This window comes from Rhinatrema bivittatum, chromosome 4 (genome assembly GCF_901001135.1).
Source record: "Rhinatrema bivittatum chromosome 4, aRhiBiv1.1, whole genome shotgun sequence".
NCBI lineage: Eukaryota > Metazoa > Chordata > Amphibia > Gymnophiona > Rhinatrematidae > Rhinatrema > Rhinatrema bivittatum.
In genome coordinates, this window is record NC_042618.1 from 221,369,898 (window position 1) to 221,392,246 (window position 22,349).

The 22,349-nt window shown below is 50.6% G+C and overlaps 1 protein-coding gene across 4 annotated transcripts in view; it reads right to left on the minus strand.

Moving 5' to 3' along the window:
• CCDC87 (coiled-coil domain containing 87) overlaps positions 1–22,349 on the minus strand; it is a 513,138-nt gene that overhangs the window by 51,694 nt on the left and 439,095 nt on the right. For all 4 annotated transcript variants that reach the window (XM_029599749.1, XM_029599748.1, XM_029599751.1 and 1 more), the window contains one exon: positions 12,085–12,222. In XM_029599749.1, coding sequence (XP_029455609.1) covers positions 12,085–12,222 — 138 coding nt within the window. The remainder of the gene's footprint in view (positions 1–12,084; positions 12,223–22,349) is intronic.

Genomic DNA, 22,349 nt, shown 5'->3' on the forward strand with positions numbered 1-22,349 from the left:
GTTGTATAAATCCATGAGAATAATTATTGCAGGTATATAATTATCCTTTTTCCAAAAGAAAATATTTTCTATGCATTCATACTAATGGTTATGGAATTTCTGTAAAAAAACAGGGTTGTTTCTAAGTTCTACTTAAGTCCTTGATGAATTCAGATGCTAAGCAGCTTTGATGCACAGCAGAGCTAGAAGGTCAAGTTAGACCAAGATTAAAATGAGGCACAGAAAGGATCAAAATAAGCTAAATGCATTGTAGAAGTAAGATATACTGGAGGTAAAGCTACTGAGAAGCTGAAAAATAGTATTGCTGTACCAAGGCATCAGGTGTGGCCATTGTTTACAAATATGTACCAGAGAGAGTGGAGACAAGCAAAAAGCCACACCGAAAGTAAATCCAAAAGAGGGAGGTGTGATGAATCAAATAAATGATCTGACTCCTTTTAGGGTGAGAGTCAAAAGCTGCAATTACTTAATTCTAAACAAGGACCTCAAAGTTAAACTCTCACTGTTTACAACATCAGTTTATAACATATTTCCAACATTGCGAAATGGGTGTCGCGAACTCCGAAATCACTCGCTGACCGGCTAAAGTTGAGGGCACAAATGGAAATACCCTCACTTTGCCTTTTCTTTTGTAAGGTATCGAAATATTCAGGTAATACTATTTTATCAGAGGAAATGGAGAGCGTCCGAGTCTGCGACCGTTCAGGGTGCCATCTTAGATCCCTCTCCCTGATCTTAGTTTTCTAATCGGTTGGTCACAGGCTTTTTTTGTCCACCTTCCCTTTCTTATTTTTTTCCACCTTCCCTTTCTTATTTTTTTGCCAATTCCTTTTATATTGTCTTTTTTTCTATTTCTTTTCTCTCTATCTTCTTCCCTCAAACACACAGTCCGGTTCTCATTCTCACATGCATTTCTCTCTCTCACACACACACACAGGCTCTCACTGTCACATGCTCTCTCTCATACAATCATTCATACACACAGTCTCTCTCATTGGCACATGCTGTCTGACTCTCACACACACAGGCTCTCTCTGACTCCCACATGCTGTCTTGCTCAAGCACAGGCTCTCACTGTCACATGCTCTCTCTCATACAATCATTCATACACACAGGCTCTCACTGTCTCATGCTGTCTCTCTCACACACACACAGAGGCTCTCACATGCTGTCTCTGCAAACATTCAGGTCCTCACTCCCACACAATCTCTCAACTCATCTCATACACGTACACACACACACACTCTACAGACCCTCAGCCTCTCTCTCACCTCTGGGCCTCCTCTTCGCGAGTTGCCGCAGGATGGGCTCTGCAGCGGCCCTGATCTTCTCAGGCCGCAGCGGCCCCGCTACCAGGCCTCTTCCTCTTCTCGGGCCACTGCAACTTGGGATTTGCGGCGGCCCATAAGTGCTGCTCCTCTTCTGCACGCACTGATGCTCCTCCTCCTTTCTGCCTGCTCGGCTCCGGCAACGTTTACTTCCGGGGCCGTGCAGGCAGGAAGGAGGAGGAGTATCAACGCGTTTAAACGCGATCTTTTTCTTCGGTGACGTGAGCTCCACCACGGCTCTGCCGATCTGCCTGCTATATACGTGCCACTGCTCAGCGGCCGCATGAGCCTCCCTGCGCCCGGGGGCATTGGCTCCCCTCGGGATACCACTGCTCGCGGCGCCCTAGGCCCAGGCCTAGTTTGCCTAGTGCTTCCACTGGCCTTGATCACTCGTTGCAAGGATCGACCACACTTCTCTTTCGTCTTTGCCCAGATAAGCCAATCGTCTAGATACGAATGGACCAGAATCCCTTCTCATCGCAAGGTTACCGCCACCACCACCACCATCACTTTTGTGAAAGTCAGGGGTGCCGTGACCAATTATAAGGGAAGAGCCCGAAACTGGAAGTGCTGGCCCAATGTCTTGAACCGCAGAAACTTCTGATGGTCCTTTTGAATGGGAATATGCAGATAAGCTTCAGTTAGATCCAAAGACGCCAGGAATTCTCTTTTGGGGATACCAAGAGGGAGCTAGTCCCTGGCTATCAAGGTCCCTGGAGACAGTAAACCACAACAGCCAGAGGTATCCAACCCCTCGGTCGCCCGGATCAACCGAGAGATGGCCCATAAAGGAACCTAGCACCTCGGGAAGCTGAATCCAACGCCAAATCTCCAAGTCTCACAAATCAGTCAGAACTGCAAGTTTGTACCTCTACCATCTGTTACGCTCACCAGCCGCTACAACCTGCGGCCGGCACCACTCACCTGCTGCCTCTCGTCCTCCTTGGCTCCCGGTGCCCTCGTGGCAGCAGCCAGCCCCTACCACCACGCTCCGCCGCTGGTCCGGGCCTCCCGCAGACTGCATGGCGGCCGAAATGCCGCCGCTCTCATCCGGGCCCTCCCTAGGCGCGCATGCATGCCGCCTTGCCTCCTTTTAAAGGGCCAGGGGCGGGAAATCAGGCTCCGGCCCTTTGTGATGATGTCAGGTTCATCCGGCCAATATAAGGATCACCTCTAGGTCCAGCTGACTGACTTGGCAACGAGTTCCCTAGTTCCTACTTCACTGTTCCTGCTTCAGCATTCCTGCTTTGGAGGCCCCTACTTCAGCATTTCCTACTTCGGATGTTCCTACTTCAAAAGTCCCTGCTTCCACGGTCCGGCTTCAGCAGTCTTCTCTCCTGGGTGACAGCTGTCAGCACCTCGACCCCAGATTCAGCCCCCTCGGGCCCCCCGTGTGCCTTGGACTGGACTTCTTCACCGCCTGCTGCCGCCTGCCCTTGACCTCAGACCGGACTTGACCTGACCCTCACCTTCTGCCGCCTGCCCTCGGACCGGACTTGACCTTCACCTTCTGCTGCCTGCCTCAGACCCCGGACTGGACCTGACCTCTCCTTCTTGTTACCTCCAGCCTTGCCCTTCTCGGACCCAAGACCCAACATCGCCACCCTCTGGCCGCTCTCCCAAGACCAGCCACGCAGAGGCTCACCTAAGACCAGCTGGCCCCGGCACCCAAGGGCTCAACCTGCGGGGAACATGTGCTGGTACTGGCGAAGCTCCTGTCTGCCTCTGATTCCCGTACGGCCTCACCTCCCGACAGTGGAGATTTGTGGAGCTCACCCTCCACAGGTGGCACCAACATCACCTCAGGCCAAGGGTCCACAAAACTTAACACCATCTGCTGGAGACAGAGAAATACTGAGGGACTGCAGTTGGCACTCTTGTTTATGTAGCAGTGCCTCAAAGTTTTTCTTCTCTGTCTCCATCTGCTGGTAAGGATGCATAAACCCACTTGTCTGGACTGATCTGGGTATGTTCAGGAAATACCTTCATGTAGGTCCTTTAATTTAAAGCGCATAGCTGGTCCCCGTTTCTGAGAAAGGGAAACCTTAGGATTAGAAAGGGCCACAGTCCCTCTATTTTCTTTGGGATCAGAAAGTACTTGAGAGTAAAATCTCAACCCTCTTTCCCTTGGTGGGCTCAACTGCATTGACCTCTAAGAGGGAAGACAGCTCCATTTGTAGCAATTCCCAAGGCTGAGACATGGATCAAGCGGATTTCAGTGGGCGATTTGGAAATATATTCAATAAGTGTAGTTTGTACCATTTTTGAATTATGATGAAGACCCAAGTGTCTGAAGTTATTCTGGTCCAATGATTTACGTAAAATCTTAGCCTGCTCCTGATAGGCAGGCCTTCTGGCATGGATACTGGGCTCTCTGTTATACTCCTATGATCCAGTGAAAACCCAGTCCCAAGTTTTGGCTGGGGTGCTGGTTATAGATTTGGGGCCCTCTGTTGCCACAGCAAGCACAAGGACCTTGCTGTGGCAACAGAGGCAACAGACCCAACTGATGGAACTGAGGGGGCAGAAGAAAACATTTCCTCAGTTGATAGAAACTCCTTCTTGGCGCCCCACTTGGGTACCTCCTGATTAAAGGAGGGGGATCTAGAGTGGCAGTGGAAAGGGTTTGTACAGTGGTCTTTAATCAAAGCCATTGCTTATCTCCAAAGATATTCTCTCCATTGGAAAGCACATCAGCAAGTCTTACCCTGTATATCCTTCTGAAGATCTGGGGCATGCAGCCAGTTGAACCTGCAGGCACCAATACCCACTACAGAAACTCTTGATGGCATCTCAAACACATCAAAGGTTGAATGTATTGTGCTCTTTCCACAGTCCATGCCTTTGTCTGCCAGTGACTCCAAGTCATCATGCTGCTTCAGAGGAAGTGGTGCTGCCAACTCTTTCATGATTTTCAGAATGTCCTGCACATACTAGCTCATGAATAGCTGATAGGATGCTATGTGAGTACTAAGCATAGCTCCCTGAAAAACCTTTCTCCCAAGGCAGTCCAGGGTATAGGAGTCTTTTACTTGAGGCACCAAATAATGGGTTCTAGATATATTGGCTTTCTTGAAAGTGAATTCACCTATCACTGGAAGGTGTGACAACTGCTGCTTCTCAAATCTTGGCGTTTTCTGGACATGATATGTCGCATCTGCCTTCTTTCCTACTGAAGCCACATAGAGGAGACTCTTCTACATCTTCATTTGCACTCCTAAAATATCTCATAGATGGGGACTGCCATGAGATCTTTAGGGGGCTCCACAATTGATCTGAACTCTTCCAACTTCTGCATTCTCTTAATAAAATCAGCAAAGGATTTAATTCCTTGACATCTTTAGCGTGTTTTTGTGGGCTAAAGTTTAATGTATCACATTTTCCTTTTTGATGAGAAATGATTACTAAATGTTTCTTATTTTCTGCACAAGAATTATTTCTTAGTATAATTGTAAGTTATAACTAAATAAATACATAAAAAATCAGCAAAGGAGAGGTCCTCAGGAGGATACCTCCTTTCCTACAGAGGACAAGGTTCTAAAGGGAGACCTATTGACCTCTCCTGGTTGAAGAAGTCCTCATAATCATACCGCCAAGCATATTCTGAATCAGAATCCAACTGGTAGGATCAGTTAATTTATTTAATTTATTTTAGCAGACAAAACCTTAAAAAGGGGAATGCTTGTTGATTGGGGCCTAAACCCTGATGAACTACTATGCTGCATATGCCCAGTAGGGCATGCTCAAAGTTTTAAGAAACTCTGAAATAAAATCTCCGTGCTGGCCTCAATCTGATGATGTCACCCATGTGCGAGGACTGCCATCCTGCTTGTCTTCAGAGAAACACTATAGATGCCCGAACATTCTTTATGTTGCGACCCCGGGGTCGGCACTCACCCGTGGCGCGGTCCGGACTCGTTCCCAGGACAGTCCCGGAGTCGGCGCCCGCCCGTGGCGCGGCCCGGGCCCGTTCCCGCTCGCTCAGCCCTGCACAGGCCTCTGGCGCCGCGCTCCTGCCTCGGAGGAGCAGACGGCGTCTCGATGCGGCTGGCTCCGCCCCCTAGTCACGCGCGCGCGGCTGAGCTCCCTTCTTAAAGGGGCCAGCGCGGGAAAGCCGGGGACTGCCTCTGACGTCAGACGCTGCAGGGCTACTTAAGCTACTTAAGCCCTGCAGTTGCTCCTCTTCTCTGCCTTGCAACGAGGTTCCCAGGTTCTTCCTGCTTCCAGTTGCTGCGTTCCTGCTTCGTCTCCTGATTTCCTGGTTCCTGACTCGGCTTGGCTTCGGTGATTCTCTGGTTCCTGACTCGGATCGGCTAGCGGTGATTCTCTGGAATACGACTTGGCCTGGTGAGCGACATCCCTCTGGCTTTCGACCTTGGACTTCTTCAGGACTCTGTCTCCGAGGATTCTCCTAAGTCCCAGCGGCCGGGTCCCTACGGGCTCCTCCTGGGGGGACACCGGCTTCCAGGGTGAATCTCCTAAGTCCCAGCGGCCGGACTCTTACGAGCTCCTCTCGGGGGAGTACCAGCTTCCAGGGTGAAGACCTTCCACCACCAGGCCAGTCTCACCTTCTCCGGCTTCCTGCTTAGCCCTTGGTCGCATAGGGCCTTTCGTGATTCCTTCCTCCAGTCATCTCCGAGTCCGCACCTGCCGCCTTCCGATCGGGCCCAGCGCTGAGTACCCACTTAGCCTTCCTTCCATCGGTTCCGATCGGCCCAAGGGTCCACGAAGCTAACAGATTGCAAAGCCATGGACCCGGCGGACCTTGCCGACCTCAAGGCTATTCTGGGCATAGCCCAGAAGCTGCAACAGCAACAGATCTGCCTCGACACCTTGATGTCAACAGTTCAATGCCTGGCGGATCGGGCTGAGGGGGCCTCCGCAGCCAGTTCTGCAGCATCCTCGTCTCAGGTCAATACGGGTTCCTCCGCCCCGGTACAGATGCCTTCACCGCCTCGGTACTCAGGAGATCCGAGGGCGTGCCGGGCATTCCTCAACCAATGCTATATCCGCTTCGACCTTTTGCCTGCGCAATTCTCCACGGACCGAGTCAAGACGACCTACATTATCTCCCTCCTTGACGGGAGACCCTTGGCTTGGGCCTCCTCCCTCTGGGAGCGCCAGGATTCCCGACTGAATAACCTTGTGCAGTTCGTCGAGGCTTTTCGGAGAATTTTTGATGAACCGTCTCGTGCTTCCACGGCCGCCTCAGAACTGCTCCAGCTGAGACAAGGCAATCGTCCCCTAGAGGAATACGCTATGGAGTTCCAGACCCTCACCTCCGAACTGGCCTGGGGGGAGGACAGCCTACACGGAATTTTCTTGGAGGGCCTTTCTCCACGGCTCCAGGACGAACTCGCGGCCCGGGACCTTCCGGACGATCTCCAGGAGCTCATAGAGCTGGCCGGACGAGTTGACCGACGCATCCAGCGCCGCTTCCGGGAGCGAAGGTCCGTCCAGGGGCAGGCCGGTCGTCGAACCATGCCACCTCGGGGCCGAGCCCCACCACCTGCGGCAGCTGGCGGAAGCCGAAGAACGGAGGCGTCGACGCTCGCAGGGGTTATGTCTCTACTGTGGTGGCAAGGGGCACTTCCTGGCTCGCTGCACTGAACATCCGGGAAACGCCCGAACCTAGAGTCTAGTGGGGAGTTGATTCTAGGCAGTACCTCTCCAAACTCCCCATGTACCGTCCCGGCGAGACTCTGTCTCCCAGGAGGAGGATTCGATACCTTGGCACTGCTCGACTCCGGGTCCGGGGGGAATTTTATCCTCCGCGATCTGGTACAACTGCAGCTCGAGGTCCTGCCTCAGGAACCACCCTTGCGGGTATCTTCCATCCAGGGGATTCCCCTCCCGGGGACCATTACCACTCGTACGCATCTTCTCCAGCTTCAGGTCGGGCTTCTTCATAGGGAAGAGATCTCTTTCCTCATCCTTGAGAAATCCATTCACCCGCTCATCTTAGGACTGCCCTGGCTGAGGAAACATTCTCCAGTGATAAACTGGGACTCGCTTCAGATCACGTCATGGGGGCCGGCATGCGTTCATCGCTGTCTTCCTGCTCGTCCACTCCAGACGCTTCCGCTCCTGGCAGCCCCGTTGACGGTGCCACCCCAGTACCAGGCCTTCCGGGATGTCTTTTCTAAGGAGAGGGCTGAATTACTACCTGAGCATCGGCCTTTCGATTGCGCGATTGATCTGCTGCCAGATACTACCCCACCTCGCGGTAGAGTTTACCCTCTGTCTCTGCCGGAAACCAAGGCCATGTCTGCTTACATTAAGGAGAATCTGGACCGAGGGTTTATAAGACCATCTAACTCCCCGGCAGGAGCCGGCTTCTTCTTCGTGGCCAAGAAGGATGGGTCTCTTTGGCCCTGTATCGATTACCGGGGCCTGAACCAGATCACCCGACGAGACCGCTATCCGTTACCCCTGATTCCGGAACTCCTGGATCGTCTGCAAGGGGCCCGCATCTTCACCAAGCTGGACCTTAGAGGGGCGTACAACCTCGTACGGATCCGACCGGGAGACGAGTGGAAGACCGCTTTTAATACCAGGGACGGTCATTACGAATACCTCGTTATGCCATTTGGTCTCTGTAACGCCCCAGCCGTGTTCCAAAATCTAATGAACGAGGTTCTTCGCGACTTCCTGTACACCTCAGTCATCGTCTACCTGGACGATGTGTTAATATACTCCCGGGACCTTGAGGAACATCGTCAACATGTTCGCCAGGTTTTGCTAAAGCTAAGAGAGAACCGATTATATGCCAAGCTGGAGAAATGTCAGTTCGAGGAGGAATCTTTGCCCTTCCTGGGGTACATCGTTTCCTCTACCGGCTTCCGCATGGATCCCGGTAAAGTTGCCGCTATCCGGAACTGGCCTCAACCGGTGGGAGTGAAGGCGCTCCAGCGTTTTTTAGGCTTCGCCAACTTCTACCGCCACTTTATCCCGCATTATTCCACCTTGGTGGCGCCCCTAACGGCCCTCACGCGCAAGGGTGCCGATGCACGTAAATGGACCCCAACCGCCGTACAGCCCTTCCAGGACCTTAAGGAGGCTTTCCTTCAGGACACCTGCCTCCGACATCCGGACCCCTTACGCCCGTTCATAGTGGAGGTGGATGCCTCCAATGTGGCCGTCGGGGCCGTCCTGTCCCAGAACACCAAGGACGGTAAAGCTCGGCCATGTTCCTACTTCTCCCGTAAGTTTTCACCTGCCGAGAAGAACTACGGTATCGGGGACAAAGAGCTCCTTGCCATCAAACTAGCTTTTGAAGAGTGGCGCCAGTGGCTGGAGGGGGCTCAACATCCAATCATAGTTTACACAGACCACAAGAATTTGGAATATTTATCCCATGCTCAGAGGCTCAATCCCCGGCAGGCGCGCTGGTCCCTCTTTTTTAGCCGGTTCAATTTCTCCCTTCGGTATCGACCAGCGACCAAGAATGTTAGGGCAGACGCCCTCTCACGCACCACTGAGATCGAGGATACCTCTGAGACCCCTCAATTCATTCTGGATCCGGCTAAAGTCCAACTGGCTGCCACCGAACTTGCACCAGCGGGGAGGACGGTAGTCCCCGTACGCTCGAGAAAGAGGGTCCTAGCATGGGCACACGACTCTCTGACGGCCGGTCATCCCGGGATCGCCCGGACTCTTGAACTACTAACAGAGTTCTATTGGTGGCCGCGAGTGAAGGAGGATGTTCGTCTATATGTACAGTCTTGTCCCACGTGCGCACAGCAGAAACCCGTACCTGGTCGTCCCTGGGGTCTCCTCCAGCCACTCCCAGTACCCACGGAACCGTGGACTCACATCTCCACGGATTTTGTAGTAGAATTGCCCCCGTCTGAAGGTAAGACTGTGGTTTGGGTCACGGTTGACCGCTTTTCGAAAATGGCCCATTTTGTGCCACTTGCCAAGTTGCCCACGGCTCCTGAGCTAGCAGAGCTGTTCGTCCATCATGTCTTCCGACTGCATGGTCTGCCTCTACATATTGCCTCGGACCGAGGGCCCCAATTCACGGCAAAGTACTGGCGGGCTCTCTGCAGGAAATTTGGGGTTCAGCTAGACTTAACCACGGCGTTTCACCCTCAGGGCAACGGTCTAGTTGAACGCACAAATCGAACTCTGAAGGCTTTCCTCCGAGCCTTTGTAGGAGAGCTGCAGGACAACTGGGTCGCTCTTCTACCGTGGGCCGAGTTCTCTTATAATCACCATCGACACTCCGCCATGCTACAGTCTCCTTTCCAGTTGGTTTATGGGAAGGTTCCCAAACCTCCTCTACCGCTACCGGTACCTGTCTCCTCACCAGCGGCGCAACTGACGGCCAGCCAAATTCACAAGCTTTGGCGCGCCACGCAAGAGAAGCTTCACTGCACTGCCGCTCGGTTCAAGGCTTACGCGGATCGGTCCCGGCGCCCAGCCCCAGTGTTTCTGCCCGGATCTAAGGTATGGCTCAGTACCAAGAACATCCAGCTTCGGATTCCTTCCATGAGGCTAGCGCCTCGCTACATTGGACCCTTCCGGGTAGCCGAACGTGTTGGCGCGGTTTCCTATCGCCTACGTCTTCCTTCTACCCTTCGGAAACATGATGTCTTCCATGTCTCCCTTCTCAAGCCTGTGGTCCTCTCTCGTTTCCGACCTCTGCCTCCGGAGCCCACTGATGTTGCTTCGGACCCCGGGGCCACGTACACGGTCAAGGAGGTGTTGGATGTTCGGTTCCGTCGTCATCGCTGGGAATATCTTCTCTCTTGGGAAGGATACGGTCCTGAGGAGAACTCGTGGGAACCCTCCACCCACATCCTGGATAAGGACCTTCTCCGCCAGTTCCATCTGGCTCACCCGGCGAAGCCGCGGCCCCCGGGGAGGGGGCGTAGGAGGGGGGTACTGTTGCGACCCCGGGTTGGCCCCGGGGTCGGCACTCACCCGTGGCACGGTCCGGACTCGTTCCCAGGCCAGTCCCGGGGTCGGCGCGGCCCGGGCCCGTTCCCGCTCGCTCAGCCCTGCACAGGCCTCTGGCGCCGCGCTCCTGCCTCGGAGGAGCGGACGGCGTCTCGATGCGGCTGGCTCCGCCCCCTAGTCACGCGCGCGCGGCTGAGCTCCCTTCTTAAAGGGGCCAGCGCGGGAAAGCCGGGGACTGCCTCCGATGACGTCAGACGCTGCAGGGCTACTTAAGCCCTGCAGTTGCTCCTCTTCTCTGCCTTGCAACGAGGTTCCCAGGTTCTTCCTGCTTCCAGTTGCTGCGTTCCTGCTTCGTCTCCTGATTTCCTGGTTCCTGACTCGGCTTGGCTTCGGTGATTCTCTGGTTCCTGACTCGGATCGGCTAGCGGTGATTCTCTGGAATACGACTTGGCCTGGTGAGCGACGTCCCTCTGGCTTTCGACCTTGGACTTCTTCAGGACTCTGTCTCCGAGGATTCTCCTAAGTCCCAGCGGCCGGGTCCCTACGGGCTCCTCCTGGGGGGACACCGGCTTCCAGGGTGAATCTCCTAAGTCCCAGCGGCCGGACTCTTACGAGCTCCTCTCGGGGGAGTACCGGCTTCCAGGGTGAAGACCTTCCACCACCAGGCCAGTCTCACCTTCTCCGGCTTCCTGCTTAGCCCTTGGTCGCATAGGGCTTTTCGTGATTCCTTCCTCCAGTCATCTCCGAGTCCGCACCTGCCGCCTTCCGATCGGGCCCAGCGCTGAGTACCCACTTAGCCTTCCTTCCATCGGTTCCGATCGGCCCAAGGGTCCACGAAGCTAACACTTTAGGCCAGGGGTGGGCAAATACAGTTGGGTTTTCTGGATATCCCTAATTGATACATATGACAAATTTTCAGGCACACTGCTTCAACTGTATGCAAATCATTTCATGCATATTTATTAGGATTTATTCTGAAAACCTGATGGGTTTGGAATCTTTGAGGACCAGAGTTTCCCAACCCTGCTCTACTCGCTAAGCAACCATGAGGTATTAAAGCAGCATGACAGCACTGCTGAGATGAGGCTATCTGAAGGCACAAAAGCACTATGAAGAAACTGATGCAATTGCAAAGCACTGAAAGAGTAAAAGAAAAGGGATTAATATTTATAATGATCAGTTGCTCATTGATTGCTACACACAAAAACCACATAGAAAGATTCTAGAACTTTGATCTTGGGAAGCTCCTTGCAGTGAAATCAAGTAACTTAATAGTATAAATTTATGAAAAATATCTTTTCGTTTAGCAGCCAACAATCATATTCATTGAACGAAATATTGGACAGGAAATTAACTAATCAACAAGAGAATCAAGTTACTTATTAACCAACATATATATAACTTATAGAAATTCACTTTAGGATATTATAAAAACCACTGGCAGTGTCAAGTTCTATTCCCCCTCCATTTTCCCTTCTTTCCCCCATCAGTCCATCCTCTGGTATCTCTCCCCACCCTGTCTCCTCCAATGCTCCCTTTCCTCCTTCATTACTATCACCATTCCCTGTTAACATTTTGCTCCTCTGGTCTCTTTAGTTTTGGTGGTGTGATTGTACCATCACCACATCTAAATGCAAACCAGCACTGATGAAAATAATGCATCATTGAGGTATAGAAACCAGCACTCAATTGGTCTGATATAATTTACTGACTAATGTCGCTACCTTAGTTTTATTAACAACAAACTGAAGGACCTGTTGAATTAAGAAAACTGGGAGTTAGTGAATTCTGAATTTGTTTTTCCTGCTTTAACAAGGATAAGTACAATCTCTTAATTAAATAGAAAAGTTACCTTATTGAGTTGTCTTTGATATTTTCTTGAACTGTATTTGATTGCCATATCGAATCTTTCACAATATGGGAAGTGAAGATCCATCCAGATTCTTTCCAGCCTTCTTTGATGTTCATCATCAGACATGCTCTCTTTTATCTACATTCAATAAATAGATTTAAAATTAGTCAAAATAAAAAACTCATAGAATGTAGAAGACCACATTCATTAACTTTTAAAGGATAACTTTCAAAGATCTCAAGTGGATTGTGATAAATTGCAGGAAGACCTTGTGAGACTGGAAGATTGGGTTTCCAAATAGCAGATGACATTTAATGTGGACAAGTGCAAGGTGATGTATATAGGGAAAAATAACCCTTGCTGTAGTTACATGTTAGGTTCCATCTTAGGAGTTAGGTTCCATCTTAGGAGTTAGCACTCAGTGTGCTGTGCGGTCAAAAAAGCAAACAGAAGGTTAGGAATTATTAGGAAGGGAATGGCAAATAAAACGGATGTCATAATGCCTCTGTATCGCTCCACTGTGAGATTGAATACTGTGTGCAATTCTGTTTGCACTGAAGAAAGTGCAGAGAAGGGAGACTAAAATGATAAGGGACATGGAGCGGCTCCCCTATGAGGAAAGGCTAAAGAAGTTAGGGCTGTTCAGTTTTCAGAAGAGATGACTTGAGAGGGGATAATACAGAGGTCTACAAAATCATGAAAGGACTTGAACAGGTTAATGCAAATCAGTTATTTACTTTCTCAGATAATAGAAAGTCTAGGGGGTACTCCATGAAGTTAGCAAGTAGCTCATTTAAAACAAACTGAAGAAAATTGTCTTTCATTCAGCACATAGCTAAACTCTGGAATTCATTGCCAGAGGATGTGGTTAAGGCAGTTAGTGTAACTGGGTTTAAAAAAGATTTGACCAAGTTCCTAGAGGAAAAAATCAATAAACGTCTCTTGGCAAGACAAGCTGCAGCTCAGAAATTCGATGCGCAGAACATATCACCATCAGAAACTGTTTTCAGGTCTGTAATCGCAAAGAAAGGCAGCACCTCAGTCGAAACGTAATGCCTGCCAAGAAATCCAAAACCAGATTAAGACTCCACAAGGGTACCATTAACCACAAGAGAGGACGAAGATGATTCACTCCTCTCAAGAAACGGGCCACACCTGGATGAGCTGATAAGGATTCACAATTCACCTGACCACTGAAGCAAGAGCCACCTCCTGTACCTTCAAGGAATTAAGGGTCAACCCTTTATTCAATGCATCCTGCAAAAATTCCAAAATGAGCATGATCTTAACTGAATGAGGAAGCACGCCTCGATTTTCACACCAAGCCTCAAATACTTGCCAAACCCGCACATAGGCTAATGAAGTGGAGAATTTTCTTGCTCTTAGTAAGGTGGCAATCACTGCAGTAGAATATCTACGCTTCAGCAAGCGAGCCCTCTCAAGGGCCAGACCATAAGATAAAAACGAGTCGGATATTCGTAAAGAACATGTCCCTGCCACAACAGATTCCTGTGTGCTGGAAACTGGAGAGGGGAGTTTACCAGGAGCCTTTGCATATCTGCAAACCATGGTCTCCTGGGTCAATCTGGTGCCACCTAAAGCATCATCTCTCTGTGTCCCTCGACCCTCCGAACTATTCTGTCCAACATGGGCCATGGAGGAAAGGCATACAGCAGCTTGTCCTCTGGCCAGTCCTGCATGAGAGCATCAATACCCAAGGATTTCAGATTCCTCCTGCAACTGAAAAATCGAGGAACCTTTGCATTGCGAGAAGTCGCCAATAGGTCTAGAAATGGAAGGCCCAGTGATCCACTATCAGCTGAAATACCTCATACGACAAGACCAATTCGCCTGGGTCCAGATTCTCCCTGCTGAGAAAGTCTGCTCTTACACTGTCTTTTCCTGCAATGTAAGAGGCTGAGATCTCCTGAAGATGCACATCTACCCATTCCATAAGTTGGCCTATCTCCTGTGACACTTGCTGGCTCTTGGTTCCTCCCTGCAGGCTTGCCAACTGGACTGCCCGGGCTTCCAGCCAATTGATGTTCCCGAGAGACTCTTCTGTACTCCAGTGCCCTGGAGTACAGAAGAGGCTTTCATCTGTTGTGAATACTAACCAGTCCAGCAATTTCAGGGAAACTCCCTTTCTTAGATGATCCACTTGCAACCACCACTGGAGGTGACAGCAGGCTTCCATCAGCAGGTGGAGCTGAATCAAACAGTCCTGAGACTGCGGGCTCCAATGAGACAGCAGGGAGCGCTAAAGAGGATGCATATGTGCTCTCGCCCACAGCACCACTTCCAGGGTTGCTGCCATCAAATCGTGTACCTGCAGATAGGACCAAGCTGTCGGGCATATAGTGTTCTTCAAGAGATACACCTGCACCATCAACTTCTGAATATGAGCTTCTGGCAGGAAAACCTTGCCCTGCTTTGTGCCAAACTGAACACCCAGATATTCCAATGATTGAGATGGCTGAAGACTGCTCTTGGCTAGGTTCACCACTCAACCAAGCTCCTGCAACAGGGCGATCACCTTGTGGGTCACCAGGAGGCTCTCTTCCAGAGACTTGGCCTGAATCAACCAGTCACCCAAATACGGGTGTTCCAGGATCCGATTCTTTCTCAACTCTGCCACTATCACCACCAAAACTTTGGAAAAAGTTCTGGGAGGGGTGGCCACACCAAAATGCAACTTCCAAAACTTATAATGGCACCCCAACACCGTGAAACACAGAAAACACTGGTACTCCAATTGGCTGGGAATATGGAGGTACCCATCAGACGATCCAGGGAGGTCAGAAATTCCTCCGACTGCACTTTCATTACCACTGAGTGCAATGTTTCCATGAGAAAATGTCAGTTAGCTCCTTTGAGATCCAGGATGGGATGAAAGGAGCCCTTCATCTTGGGCACAATGAAATAAATGGAATATCGACCCATATTTTTTTGAGATGTGGGCACTGGGACCACAGCCCTCAGTCTGAGGAACCTTGACAATGTGCACCCCACTGCCTGCTTCTTCTGTGGGGAGTGGCAGGGAGACACCATGAACACATTCTGAGGAACTCTGTGAAACTCTAGCATATATCCCTCCCATATCACCTCCAGGACCCACTGATCCGATGTGATTTCGACCCATCTCTGATAAAAGAGAGAAAGGTGCCCTCTATCTCCTGTTCCTGAGGGTGGGTCGGCAAACATTCATTGGGAGGCTCGGGAGGTTCCACTATCCAAGCCCGCATCCCACCTGGGCTTTCTGGGATGGAACGACTGAGATGTACCAAAAGATCGGGTCCTCTGAAAGGTTGCTCCTCTGTAGGGTTGAAAACGCTTGGAACCCCAGGTATGTCCCCTCATGCCAAAGGGGCGAACCTTTAAAGGACAATTTTGTAAGATTAGCCTTGGAGGTCGTACTGGTCGACGAATTTCTCAGCCATAGCTGACACTTAGCCAGTGGTACCGAAGCCTCCCCTCTGGCTAAGGTGCGGACCAAATCACAGCCTGCATCTGCTAAAAAGGTGGCAGCTGATTCCATAACTGCCCTGGAATTCACTCCAGAGTCATCAACTTCCTGAGAGAGAAGTAAACAAGAAGCTATCTGCAAGTTCATTGCCACTGCTTTAAATGCTTGTTTAAGGATGACCTCAATCCTCCTATTGTGCACATCCTTCAAGGCCACTCCTCCCTCCATATTGAAAGGATCTGGCATGGCTGGCTTCAACAAAGAGCTGTGAAATAATGACAGTATCTTAAGTTATTGGGAAGTTGAAAGCACATAGTTACTGGGTTGATTTTCTTAATAATGGTCCTGTGAGGCAGTGCTTCTAGCATTCCCTTATTTACCTATGCAGGACCTGGCTAGATGCCTGGTCCACCTTAAACTCCTTAAGAAGAGAATGCTCTATGGGCAGGATCCTGCAAGACAGGTGGGGTGTAACTAGAGACTGGAGAATAAGAGCTGGGATCCAGATGGGGATAACCAGACCAGCCCAGGTCTCCAGGAGGAAGGCAGCTCCTGTAACATAACACTGAGCTGAGACGAAGCTGAACTGTGATACTGAGAGAAGCAGTACTAAACTGTTAGTAAAAAGAGTACCCTGTTCTGAAGGGGAAGACAGTCTACTGTTGTGCAAGTGTGAAGCTGTAATAAAGAGATACTGTTTTAAGAAAGGCTGGAATCAGACTAGTTTGTCTCCAGGCCTGTGGGAATCACCGCTTGTTTCCATAGTACTTGGGAACAAGCTTCGTGTATGGGAGCTTCAGATGAAGATTCTTGTAGACAGCTAGAACTTATCACCAACCTGAAACTGGGGTTCACGTCTTCAATGACAGTCAGAAAATTTCTTTTGCTGGATCATGTTTTTTCCAAATTATTGTATCTTGGTTTTCTGTAAACGTCATACCAAGTCATCGGCCACAGGAATTTCAGTAGCAGTAGGAGTTAAATAAACAGGGTATCAGCCATAAGCTGTGAAGAATGGAGAAATCCCCATAGATTCGCTAACATGATCATTGTGAGCCAACACAGCCCAAGAGAGCAATCTGGCCCAATCATTCTGATGAGCAAACATGAAAGATCTGAGGAACTGCTCAAGATCTTGGTTGATTCTCTTTATATAAGGTCTTTCATCTGGGGATGATATCCTGATGAGAACTACATATTGATAATCAAATCTTTACAAAAAGCCCTCCAGAATCTGGCAACAAATTGGGGAACTCGATTCAATATGACAGTGATCTGGATTCCATGTAAACGGACCACCTCTCCAATGAAGATGGAAAGTTGAGAGGCTGAAGGCAGCTTAGAGATAGGAATGAAGTGCACCATTCGGGAAAAAATAATCTACTACCATTAAGACTGTAGTACAGTCAATGCAAATTGGAAGGTCCGTAATGAAGTCTGTGGAGAGGTGAGTCCATAGTACTGAAGGAATCGGGAGTGGGGGCAATTCACCACAAGGTTTAGCACAAGGGACCTTGGTCCTGGCACGTACTGGACAGGCCAAGACATAAGTATAGCAATCACTGCACAGGAAAGCCAACAAAATCCCTGGAAATCAGTTAAAATAATGTTTTAATCCTTGGATGTCTAGAAAATTTGGAATCATGTCCTTATTTGAAAATATCTAGGTGGCAAGTGTCAGGTGTTGAGGGAGCGCTAGGGAGCAGTCCTGCTTCCGGGGAGATTGGTGTGCCCTTGGAGCATGGTGTGACTGCAGAGGAGCTTCGTGGAAGCGCCGAGGCAGGCAAGATGTGTCCAAGCATGGGAGGACAGGCTGTCCACCAAGAGCCCTGACCTCTGCCGAACCTGAGCACATTGTGAGAGACCCAGCAAAGCAATGCTGGAATCTGGGGTAGCCCTCCGGCCACTCTATTGCCCTTTTGGACCTGCCGCCTGGGAGCAGCAGATGCGACAGGATGGACAGAGGTCAAGGACAGATGATGGTACTGGAACTTGGAACAAGACATAGGAACTTGGAGACATGGACAAGACGAGGATGCTTGGAACTTGGACAAGATGAGGATACTTGGAACTTGGACGAGATGAGGATACTTGGAACTTGGAACAGAGGAGGATACTTGGAACTTGGACGAGACAAGGGTTCAGAAGATTCAGACGTGGATGGCAATACGGTAAGCTCAGACGCGGACTCAGGATAGTCAGAAGAGGACAAAGTCTCAGGATACTCAGACAAGGACTCTGGATACTCGGACGAGAACTCAGGATCTAGGTCAAGGACAGAAGCAGGCACGAAGTACTCCAAAGACTGGGAACAGGATACAAGACTCAGGATTCAAGACTCGGAACTTCGAACATTAAAAGTAAGGGTCTTCTGTAAAGTTGCGCTGCTGACGAGAAGGACATCAGGATCAGGCCTCGGAACTTGGGAAAATCAGGATCAGGACTGGAACATAGGACTCGGAACTTGGAACTTAGCACTCGGAACTCAGATACATCAGGATCAGGACTGGAACATAGGACAACGGGTACAACAGAACACCAGTACCTCTGGACACCAGGACATTAGGGCATCTGGACATCTAGGACATCAGGAACCTCTGGAGATGAGGACATCAGAGACATCTGGAACACAAAGCATGGAACATCAGGTACTTCTGGACAGGGGACATCAGGACTAGGAACATCCGAAGACTAGAGCGTCTGAAGACAGGAACATCTTGAAGACAGGACAGACAAGGATGCAGGATCCAACAGAGAGACCAGGACAAGGAACGAAAATGAAGATGAAGGATCAGGAACCACAGATGAAGACAAGGGAATTCCCATGAAGAACGGAGTGCCTTGAAGAAGCGAGGAAGGATCACGGAGGTCTCCTGGATCGAAGAGCTGGAACCAAGAATCCAGGAGCTGACTAGCTCCTTGTGAAGGTGCTAGAGGACTGGCAAAGGGCCCTTTTATAGGGCTGAAGTGGAGACACCCTGATGACATCAAGAGGGGCCGCAGGGCTACTCCCACTGCGGGCCCTTTAAGAGAACAAGAGAGATGCGGCTGCATGCCTAAGGAAGGCAGGACCAGGGACAGCGGCAGCCATGCCGTGGAGGAAGAGCAGGAGCGGCATTAGGCCGCAAAGCCAGACTCCAGCATCAGTGGTGGCTTCCTCAGCCGCAGGAGGAAAGCTGGATGGCGGCACCAAGCCACGAAGGCACTGGATCAGAGGCAGCCTCCAGGCCGCATGGAAGGAAGACATCGGCGGCCTCCCGGCCGTGTGGAAGCATGGCGGTCCAGCCCGCGGTGCCAGAGAAAGACGTGGGCGGCCTCCAGGCCACAGAGGCAGAACGGCGGTGGCTCCAACCACCGCAGAAGACAAGCGGCAGCCTCCAGGCCACAAGAGACGGCGTCGGGAGCAGGCTGGCAGAGAGAAGGTGAGAGGATGCTTGCGGCTAGGCTTGCGAGCAGCATCATAACATCAGGAATAAAAGTATGCTCATTAGATATCCCTATAGGAGGTTGAAACCGGCAGTATATAGGGCTAGACCAAAATGAAATGTTTTCAAATTTTGTTTCTCTTTGTGTATAGTTTTACTTGTCGAGTTTTTTTCCTTTCCAGGAAATTAGCTTCATCTTTTACTGGTTTAGGTAGCCTACAAAGCAGATGTGTATGCATTTTGTATGTACTAACACCTGATTTAAATTATGCATTATTTTAATTGTGCAGCCATTGTTTTAGCAAAAAGATTTTGTAGAAGCAGGGAGAGAAGAGATGGCTAGTAATCTGTCTCATTGTAAACATTTTTTTCCTTTTTTTCTCTTCCTTCCATCTCGCATGACCAAGTTTGAAGGAATGTAAACTATTCTGGTTCCTGTGCTTAAGCAATCAAAATCTTGTAGTTTAAAAAAGAGTGAATTTTTTTTTTTATTGTGTAAGTAAATCAAAGTAGTGGTTTTCTACTTTAATTGTGTAGCTCAGTTGCTTATAGCTATTTTTTACCTTGTGATGTGAGTTAAAAGATTAATTTAACCTCTCTTTATATGAGAGAATGAAGACTGCTCTGCTGGATAATGTTAGGATTAGTCAGTGAGTGGGCCCTTTGGCTGAAGTGAGAGGTGTAACTGCCCAGGGGGAGGAGCCCCGCTGGGCCTCACCGTCAGGAGGCAGAGCCTCAGCTGCGGGATGGGATACAGCAGACATAGAGTAGAGAAGGAGAAAGTGACCCCTGGAGATAGGTCACAGTACGGCAGCAGAAATGCTGATGTCAGACTCAGTGAGAGAGAGGGCAGTATCCAAGAAGCTGGGGATGCTGAGAAAGCACAGTCTATGTAAGGCACTGAATCAGTAGTGTAGTATGCAGGAGGGTTCCTTGGTGGGAGAACATAGTAGTGGACCGTACAGAGAGGCACAATGGCGAGGGTTCCTCTGATGCTATCATGGCCCAGGTCCACAGTGCAAGGAGGACCCTGGGAGTGAGTCCTTGCGGCAATGGTCCGCAGAGCAGGGTACACCGGTGAGGTGTTCTCTGATGGTAGCACGGTGCGGGTCCTGCGGAGCAGGGAGAGTCCATGGTTCGCAGAGCGGGGTACACCGGCGAGGTATTCTCTGATGGTAACATGGTGCGGGTCCTGCAGAGCAAGGAGAGAACTGGAAGTGACTCCTCACGGCAATGGTCCACAGAGCGGGGTACACCAGAGAGGATTCCCACGTAGAAATCACCACAGGAGTCCAGAGGAAGTTACTCACAGTGACTGGAAGCAATAGAAGTCACAAAGTAGGCCTCAGGGAAGAGGCAGGCTGAAGTCCGGGTGAAAGGCCCTCCGAGGAGCGGATAGCCAAGAGAGACAGAAGGAGGCCCCCGAGGAGCGGATACCCGATAGTCTCACACCATGGAAGCAGGAACGAACAAGTTGGAGAGAAGCTGTAGATATGCAGCAAGTGAACTCGTTGCCAAGTCGCTGGCTGCCTGGGATGGCGAGTATAAGTATCGGAGTAGACTGATGTCATCTGCCGGAGACGCCCCCGATGTTCCCGTCATGATGTGGTTAAAGCTGGTCAGAGGGCGCGCGTGCCTAGGAAATCCCACGGGTAATATGGCGATCGGCAGCGTCCATGCTGCTCGAACAGGCCGGGAACCGAGGCCAGAAGGCCAGTGGTAGTTGGCCAAAGCCACGAGTTCCCCCAATGGAACCAAAGCTGTAAACAGAGAGGTGAGCAAAGGCGGCCGCAGCTGTCTGTGGCCATGGAGCGTAACAGTGTACCCCCCTTCTTAGAGGGCCTCCCCGGGGGTTTGGGTTTTCCAGGATGAGATATATGGAGCTCTCTGATCAGTTCTTTGTCAAGAATGTTCGCTGCTGGCTCCCAGCTGTTTTCTTCTGGCCCAAAGCCCTCCCAAAACAGCAAATACTCCCATCGTCTTCCTCTTTTCCATATGTCCAAGACGTCTTGCACCTGATAGGTGATATCCTCCTCAGAGGCTAGAGGCTGTGGTTCAGGTGGCTTGTTGGAAAATTCGGAGAGAACAAGAGGCTTGAGTAAGGAGACGTGGAAGGCGTTATGAATCTTGAGTGAACTAGGCAGGCGTATACTGAATGTGACCGGACCCAGCTGGCGAAGTATGGAGAATGGCCCGATGCACCTTGGAGCAAAGCGGACTGATGGTAGTTTCAGATGAATGAATCGAGTACTAAGCCACACTTTGTCTCCAGGGCTGAATTGTGGTGCTGCCCGATGATGTATATCGTAGCATTTTTTGGACTTTTGGGCAGCTTGTTGTATAAGGTGCTTAGTGTCTTCCCAGAGTTTGTGCAACTTGAGCGGTGGCTTGTGCCGCAGGAGAGGCCACTGATAGGAGCAACGGAAGTGGAGGCAGGGGCTGGCGTCCGCATACCACCTGGAAGTGTGACGACCCAGTGGATGCAGAGAGATGAGAATTGAAGGCAAATTCGGCCCAAGGCAATAACTTGGATCAATCATTTTGACGTGAGTTGACGTAGGCCCGGAGAAATTGCTTCAAGGTCCGATTTGTTCTCTCCGTCTGTCCATTGGCCTGCGGGTGATAAGCCGATGTAAGATCCAATGTAATGTCAAACGTCTCGCATAAGGCCCTCCAGAACCTGGCCGTAAATTGTACTCCTCGGTCGGAGAGGATATGCTTTAGGAGTCCATGAAGTTGGAATATATGGCGGATGAACAGTCTCGCCAGCTCTGGAGCAGAAGGAAGGCCATGTAGGGCCACAAAATGAGCCATTTTTGAAAACTGGTCCACTGTAACCCAGATAGAATTATTGACATTGGAAGGAGGAAATCACATTGCCACTATGAAATCAGTGGCAATGTGCGTCCATGGTTCACTGGGAGCGGGAAGTGCTTGCAACGGATCCCAGGGACGACCCGTCGGTGGCTTCTGGCGGGTGCAAGTGGGGCACGACTCCACGTATGCCTGAGTGTCTTTCCTCATGGTTGGCCACCAGTAGAACCTCTAGAGTGACGAAAGGGTCCTAGCCTGACCTGGATGGCCCGCCAACAGGGAATCGTCTTCCCAGGTGGAACAGTGAAAGTGGCAGAGAGGATTGATAATGTGCCGTGGAACATCCAGAATGTCTTCTGTGGTGAAGGACTGAGAAAGGGCATCGGCTCGAGTAGTCTTGTCGGCTGGCCGGTATCCTAACAAGAAATTGAGCCACATAAAAAAGAGAGACCAGCGAGCCTGCCGGTGGTTAAGGCGTTGTGCCTGGTGCAGGTATTCAAGGTTCTTGTGGTCTGTATATACCGTGACCAGGTGCTGAGCCCCTTCGAGCCAGGGGCACC